The sequence below is a fragment of the Choloepus didactylus genome, chromosome 23, assembly GCF_015220235.1.
Source record: "Choloepus didactylus isolate mChoDid1 chromosome 23, mChoDid1.pri, whole genome shotgun sequence".
Classification (NCBI taxonomy): Eukaryota; Metazoa; Chordata; class Mammalia; order Pilosa; family Megalonychidae; genus Choloepus; species Choloepus didactylus.
Window position 1 is genome coordinate 18,509,089 of NC_051329.1, and position 8,016 is coordinate 18,517,104.

The 8,016-nt window shown below is 38.8% G+C and overlaps 1 protein-coding gene across 1 annotated transcript in view; it reads left to right on the plus strand.

Moving 5' to 3' along the window:
* The window catches only part of PRKAB1 (protein kinase AMP-activated non-catalytic subunit beta 1), a 63,445-nt gene that overhangs the window by 54,141 nt on the left and 1,288 nt on the right, over nucleotides 1–8,016 (plus strand). The window contains exon 6 of the mRNA XM_037816694.1: nucleotides 7,725–7,793. Within this exon, the coding sequence (XP_037672622.1) occupies nucleotides 7,725–7,793 (69 nt within the window). The remainder of the gene's footprint in view (nucleotides 1–7,724; nucleotides 7,794–8,016) is intronic.

Consider the following 8,016-nt stretch of genomic DNA (forward strand, 5'->3'; position numbering starts at 1 on the left):
TTCAGTTCTTCCCTTCTATCTATTCTAATACCTTAGCAACTAAGAAAAAGCAGATTATACAAAAATTCAGTATTCATAATTCTTTGATAATTTCCATCTTGTCTGTTAATACCCCTTCCCCTGGTTTAATCACTTTCCCTGTCTTCAGGGATGTCTAGGCAGTGACCACTCTAATCTGTTCGAGTTGAAAAGGGGTGTCGACTTTATGAGCAAAGGGGACATATCTGGCTGATGTTCTTGAACAAGCTATTGCCTCTTGGTTTTGGGACTTACCTGGCATAGGAGCTCTCTGAAGGATTTAAGTTTAACAATCATCACCTCTATCTATTACCATACCTTTGAATTCACCATCAATAACATATTTGAATGTATTAGAGTTGGGGGGGGGGGAACACACCACATCCCTCCAGCTGCTGTCTCTCCTCCCTTTTTGTCAGGTGTCCCCTCCACATACTGTGGGGGATCCTCTATGGCTGGTTACACCCCAGAACCATGGTCCCTGGTGTCCTGCCCATTTTTAGTTGCTTTCTCAGAGGAAAAGCCTGTTCTGCCTCACCTACTCTGCCATGTTCCTGGTAGTGTAATTGTTTAGATGTGCTGTTGGATTCAGTTTGCTAGCATTTTGTTGAGCATTTTTGCATCTATATTCATAAGGGATGTTGGGCTGTAGTTTTCTTTTCTAGTGGTATCTTTACCTGGCTTTGGTATGAGGGTGATGTTGGCCTCATAGAATGAGTTAGGGAGTGTTCCCTCTTCAGTTTTTTGCAAGAGTTTGAGAAGGATGGGTGTTATCTGTTTTTGAAATCTTTGATAGAGTTCACCTGTGAAGCTATCTGGTCCTGGGCTTTTTCTTTGTGGGAAGGTTTTTTGATTACTGTTTTGATCTCTTTACTAGTTGTTAGTTGGTTGAGTTTCTTCTATTTCTTTTTTAAATAGGGTAGGTAGTTTTGTGTTTGTAGCTTATCTCTGTTGGCATAGAGTTGTTCCTAGTCCTTTTCTTTTTCTGTGGCATCAGTAATGCTCTTCAGGTTTGATTTTCATTCTTTGTATCCTCTTTTTTTTATTTGTCTGTCTAGCTAAAGTTTTGTTGATTTTATTGACCTTTTCAAAGAATGAACTTTTGGTTTGTTTGATTCTATGTTTATTATTCTCCATCTCATTTATTTCCACTCTAATTTTTATATCCTTCTGTGTGCTTTAGTTTCTACCCCCACTCTGATTTTAGATTTTTCGTTTGTTTGGCTGGCACACTGATTTATTAATAAAAGAAAAAAAAATCAGAATCCAAATGCTTTTAATGTTATCTAGTGTAACAAGCTCCAACATTCCCTGTTTTAAATACTTCCTTTACCTATGTGACACCTAAAAAGGCATTTGGCGTTTGAGTTTCCAAGTCTTTTTGACTTTCTTGAATGTAATAACAGCATCCTAAATACATACATTATGGTCACTAGAACAACAGCTATAGTGATTTCTCTTTTCCTACTGGCCTGTAAGTAATTTGAGGGCAAAAGCTTTGTCTAGAACTCTTTACTCTCCCCACAGTGCCTAACACTGACTAGGTCTTGCATACAGTAGGCTACCAGAAGAAATTAGTGAAGGGAAGATATTTTTCTTCATAGACTCATTTCTAGGAATAGTTGTACTTCTCTAAAGTGATTTGTTTCTTCCTTGTGGATACTACTGTTCTATTAATTCCAAAGTAGTGGTACAGGGGCTGACTTTAGTCTGTAGATATGTTTTGATTGATCTACATAGTATTGGCCCAAATAGTACTTTAAAACAGATCAGTGTCCTGTTTCTAAACGTAGAGGCATTTAATATTATAGAGGCATTTCATATAAAAATCCATATTCATGGCTTCTCTCTCAAATCGGAACAGTTGACAAGACTGGGCCTTCATCTCCAATTGGCAAAGATTAACTGGAGATAGATGAAGAGTTGCTGCCTGTCCCTGGGCAGGTGTGCTGAGTTCCGGTTTTCTGTGTGGCTCATTAGGTTGGACAGCATATCAAGTGAAAATAATGCTTTCATAGTGACAGCAGTGGCTCTAGAATCAGTCTACTGGACTTCAGTTTGCATCCTGGTTAATAATTGTATGACCTTGGGGCTTGTGACTCAACTTCTCTTAGTCTCGGTTGCCTCGTCTTGCCCAGGCGCTATAGTCCACCTCTGTCTTGATGCGCCCGTCAGCCTGCTCCAAGCCACCTTCCACTGTGGTCCCTGCCTGAGCGTCCCTACGTTCCCCCTGCTTCATCCACCACGCGTCACTCACCTAGATGTTTCTTTTTTATTGTAAGCATTTAGAGATACAAATTTCCCTCTCAGCACTGCCTTCACTGCCATGTTTTGGTATGTTGTGTGTTCATTTGTTTCACAATATTTTCTCATTTTCCTTGTGATTTCTTCTTTCACTCATAGGTTAAGATTACATTGTTTCATTTCCACATATTTGTGAATTTTCCATTTCTCCCTGTTACTGATGTCTAGTTTGACTGTATTATGACTGGAAAAGATACATTGTATGATTTCAGTATTTTTGAATTTGAGACTCATGTGACCCAATATATGGTCTATCTTAGAGAATGACCCATGAGCAATACAGCAGGATGTGTGTATTCTGCTGCTGTTGGGTGAGTTGTTCTGTCTGTGTCTGTTAGGTCTAGCTGGGATGCATGTGTTGCCTTCTGGTTCTTCTGTCTAGATGGTCTATTCATTTTTGAAAGTTGTGTATTGAAATCTAGGATATTTCTCCCTTGAAACCTGTGAAACCTGTCCATATTTGCTTCATATATTTTGGGGCTTTACTATTAGGTGCATATTTATTCATAATTGTTATCTGTTCTAGTTGAATTGTCTTAATGACTTTGTTCCTCATAATTGTGTTTGACTTAAAGTCTGTATTATCTGATGTTAGTGTAGTTACCCCAGCTCTCTGCATCTTTGAATCTTAAGGTGAGTCTCTTGTAAACAAAAAAGCATGATGCTACCATATTCTATCTATTCTGCCAGTCTATGCCTTTTGAATGTGGAGTTTCATCCATTTACATTCAAAGTCATGACTGATAATGTAGGGCTTTCTTTTGCTGTTTTGTATTTATAAGTCTTATACTTTTCTTTATTAGACAAGTTGTGGGTTTACAGAACAATCATGTACAAAATACAGGATTCTCATACACCACCGCACCACCTCCCATTGATGTGGAAATTTGTTACAATTGATGATAGCTCATTTTTATAATTATACTATTAATTAAAGTCCATGGTTTAACTTGGGGCTCACTGTTTTTGTAGTGTAGTTCCATAATTGTTTTTTAAATTTTTATTCTGTTTTACAATTCCCCTTTTAATCACATTCAGATAGGTATTTCAGTGCTGTTAATTATGTTCACAGTGTTGTACTACCGTCACTACCCTCCATTACCATCATTCCAAAAAGGAACCCTAGTCATTTTAAGCCTTAACTTCCTGTCCCCATGGTAACCTGTATTCTAGATTCTGACTCTGAGTTTGCTTATTCCACTCCACATGCTGTCTCCAAGGTTCTTCCACGTTGTTGCACTTATCAGGGCAGTCTTTAGTTTTTAATGTTAAGAAAAAAAGGTATATTATTTACTAAGTCAAAAAAAAATAAAAACCTTAGTTTTCTGGAGATTGTTCATATACCAGACAATTATCCAAAGATCCAAAGTGTACAATCACTTGCCCACAGTACCATCATACAGCTGTGTATCATCACAATTTTTTTTCAATTTTTAGAACATTTTCATTACTCCAGAAAAGAAATAAAAGACAAAAAAAGGAAACTCAAAATCCTCCCATATCCCTAACCACCTCCCCCCCCCATTACTGACTCATAGTACTGGTGTAGTACATTTGTTACAAGTGATGAAAGAACGTTAAAATACTATGTACTGTAGTACATAGTTTGTAATAAGTATATGTATTTTTTTCCTATATGCCCCTCTATTAACTTCTAGTGTTAGACATTTGTTCTAGTTCATGAGAGAGATTTCTCATATTTGTGCAGTTAATCCACGGACATTGTCCACAACCAGATTCACTGTTTTATACATTCCCATCTTTTAACCTCCAACTTCCCTTCTGGTGACATACGTGACTCTGAGCTTCCCTTTTCTACCACCTTCACACAGCTTTCAGCACTGTTAGTTATTCTCACAATGTGTTACTGTCACTTCTATTTCCATAACACTTAAGTTCACCCTAGTTTAACATTTTGCTAATACTATGCAACTACCTCTATTCTTTAGCCTTGTTCTGTATCCTGGTAACTTATATTTCATGTCTATGAGTTTACATAGTATAATTAGTTCCCATCAGTGAGACCTTGCAATATTTGTCTTTATGTGTCTGGCTTATTTTACTCAACAATGTGGTGCCCTCAGGGTTTCTTCATCAATCCATTGTTTTGTTTTTTCTTTAAAGATGGTTTTGTTCACCCACCATACTTTCCATCCTAAGTAAACAATTCATGATTCCCTGTATAGTCACATATTTATGTATTCACCACCTTCACCAGTATCTATATAAGGACATCTCCGTTTCTTCCACAGAGGAGGAGGAAGAGTCAAAGAAGGTAGAGGGACAAAGAAAAAGGGAAAAAAATCAAGGATAGCTCAAAAGGAAAGATAAAGTAGGATAAAAGTCAGACAACATCACCAATGCCAAGAGTCCCATACCCCCTCCCTTATGTCCTCCTCAGAGGCATTTTGCTTTGGTATATTGCCTTTGTTACATTAAAGGAAGCATAATGCAATGTTTCTGTTAACTGTAGTCTCTAGTTTGCATTGATTGTATTTCTTCCCCAGTACTGCCCTATTTTTAACATCTTGCAAGGTTGACATTCACTTGTTCTCATGTGAAAACATAACTGTTGAGCACTCTAGGTTTCATGGAGTTATACAGTCCCAGTCTTCCCTCTTTCCTTCTGTTGTCCCACATGCTCCTAACCTTCCTCTTTCAACCATACTCACAGTCATCTTTGTTCAGTGTACTTACATGGTTGTGCTACTATCACCCACAATTGTGTTCCAAACCTCTCACTCCTGTCTTTTCCTTTCTGTCTGTAGTGCAGAGATCTTGTTCACAAACTCTGTCATTGTCTGTCAGAGAATAGTTTAAGCTCTCCCTCATATTTGAAGGATAGTTTTGCCAGAGATAGGATTCTTGGTTGGCGGGTTTTCTCTTTCAATATCTTAAATATATCACCCCACTTCCTTCTTGCCTCCATGGTTCCTACTGAGAAATCTGCATATAGTCTTACTAAGCTTCCTTTGTATGTGATGGATTGCTTTTCTCTTGCTGCTTTCAGGATTCTGTCTTTGACATTTGATAATCTGATTATTCAGATCTATTCTGCTTGGGGTCTGCTGTGCTTCTTGAATCTGTAATTTTATGTCTTTCATAAGAGATGGGAAATTTTCATTGATTATTTCCTCTATTATCCCTTCTGCTCCCTTCTCTTCTTCTGGGACACTCATGACATGTACATTCATGTACTTCATGTTGTCCTTCAATTCCCTGAGACATTGTGCTATATTCTTTTGCTAGGAGAGTGCTGCTCTCTACCACAGCAAGGTTTTGCAGCTAAACCTGCTGTGGGGGAAGGGAGCTGCTGGCATGGTTCCACAGTTTTTATGCTGTGATCTCAGGCATTCCTCCCAGTCCAGGTTGTTATATGATGTGTGGACAGACACAGTTGGCCCCAGCAGTTAGTCCCCTGGAACAACTAGTAAATAATTTGGACTACCTAAATTGCACCCTGCTCTATGCTGCCATCTTGCCCCCACTGCAGTCTTATACCTTTTTGATCTTCAATTCTTCCATTTTTATTTGGCTTTTTGTACATACCATTTTGAGGCCCTTCTAATTTCTTTCTCAATATAGTTTTCATGTATTTTCTTTGTGGGTGAGATTAACGTCCTAAATCTATAACATTCATATTTGATTTATAGCAACTTATCAGTAACAGACATACACTGTTCCTACACCCCTCTGTCCCCCCACCTTTTTTTTTGTACTTGTTACAAATGTTTGTACTTTATAATGAAATTGGTCATTTTGAATATATACTTTACCATTTGCATTTTAGCACCTGTAGGAAGCAAGAAGTGAGTTACACAACAATACAATACAGTAGTACTGGCATTTATAGTTACCCATATGGTTACCTTTTACCCAGTGTCTCTATTCTGCTTTAATCCACTGTCTAGTGTCTTTTCCTTTCAGCCTAAAGAACTTACTTCCTTTAGTATTGCTTGTAGGGCAGGTCCAGTGGGCACAAATTCCCTTGGCTTTTGTTTATTTGGGAATGTTACTCTCTCCAGCTATAAAATTTTTGGCTAACAGTTGTTTTCTTTCAGCCCTTTAAATATTTCACACCACTGCCTTCTTGCTTCCACAGTTTCTAATGAGAACTTAGAAGTTAATCTTTTTTGGGACTCCCTTGTAGCTTTCAGAACTCTCTCCTTGTCCTTTGCATTGAACAATTTGAATTTATCCTGTTTGTTGGGCTTCGTGAATGTGCATATTCCTACCTTTTGTTAAATTTAGGAAATTCCTTTTGCTCCTTTTTTTAGTCTCCTTCTGGGACTTGCTCTTGATGGTGTTCTTCAAGTCTCTTAGGCTCTGGTTTTTTTTTTCTTTTTTATCTTTCTGCTCCTGAATCATTTTAGTTGTCTTGTCTTCAAATTCACTGCTTCTTTGTTCTGCCCTCTCCAATCTGCTGTTGAAACCTTCTAGGAAATTTTTCATTTCAAAATAATTCTGGTATTCCTCTGGGAGAGATTCCCATATTATTATTTGTTGTTTTCCTTTCTCTCCTTGAGCATATTGAGGATCATTGTTTTGAAGTCTCAAGCTGTGTAAGTCCAAAGTCTCGTCCTCTTTGTTAGTCATCATTTCCTGTCTCTGTCTTATAATCTACACTAATATGTTCAGTGTGCAACAGAAGATTATAGGATTCAGACCCTGGACAGTCCCTTTTAAGTTTGTAAACCAGCTAGTGATATGACACATTTTCTTGAATGCCAGGAGCTAATCAAGACAGACAAACCAAAGCAGAAAGCACAGTTATCTCTTTGCAAATTAACTCTGCTTTGGCTGGAGGTTTCTTCAGAGCTTAGCTCTCTTATCAAGCATATCAGGCCAAAGGCACATAGAAACTACAGGGTCCTTTCTATGTTATCTGAACCTGCAGGGAACCAGAGCAAGGGAGGCTGCTTTGTTGCCCTACAGTTTGTAAAAACTTGAATTTAGCATTTATAAAAGTGGGAAATGCACTGGCTTCTTTTGATAATTAAGTGTGACAACATGGATGCTAGCTCTGTGAGAGAGAGTTCAACTTTTAAGGTGTAGCAGGCCCCACCCCACCCTAGTTACCCATTTCATTCTAACATGTTCCTTACGTCTTGCTCAGGAGTGTTGAGCATAGTTGTGTCTTTCCACTTACTGTAAAGGGGCTTTCGGTAGCCACCTCCTCTTTCTTCCTGCCCTTCCTTCTGTGAGAAAATGGAGCCATGGCCCAGCCTTGAGGTCAGAGGGCCTGCTCTCCTGTAACTGATTATCCTTTCATAGGATAACTGAGGAACAGAGGCAGGTACAGGAGCCCCCTCCTTTCTGGTGCTAGCTGCTGCTGTAAAACAAAAGGGAGAATCTTGTTTTCCAAGTCCTGAATGCTCACTTCTGCTTTTCTACTCCTGCAGTGCGATCCTGCTTTGCTCCCGGAGCCCAATCATGTCATGTTGAACCATCTGTATGCACTTTCTATCAAGGTAATGAAATGCTAAGTGTTGTCAGAGCTGTGCTCCTTCAAATGTCATCTGAGGACCCTTAACATCCAAATTATCCGGGTACTGCCTTCAAGGGCAGCTTCCCAGACCTGACCCAGACCTCCAGGTCCAGGTTCTGAAGGCAGGCCCTGGAGTTTGTGTTCTTATTAAGCACCATTGAGAGCCTTGTGTCTTCTTGTATTTCAGACCCTCTCTAATCAGCTAA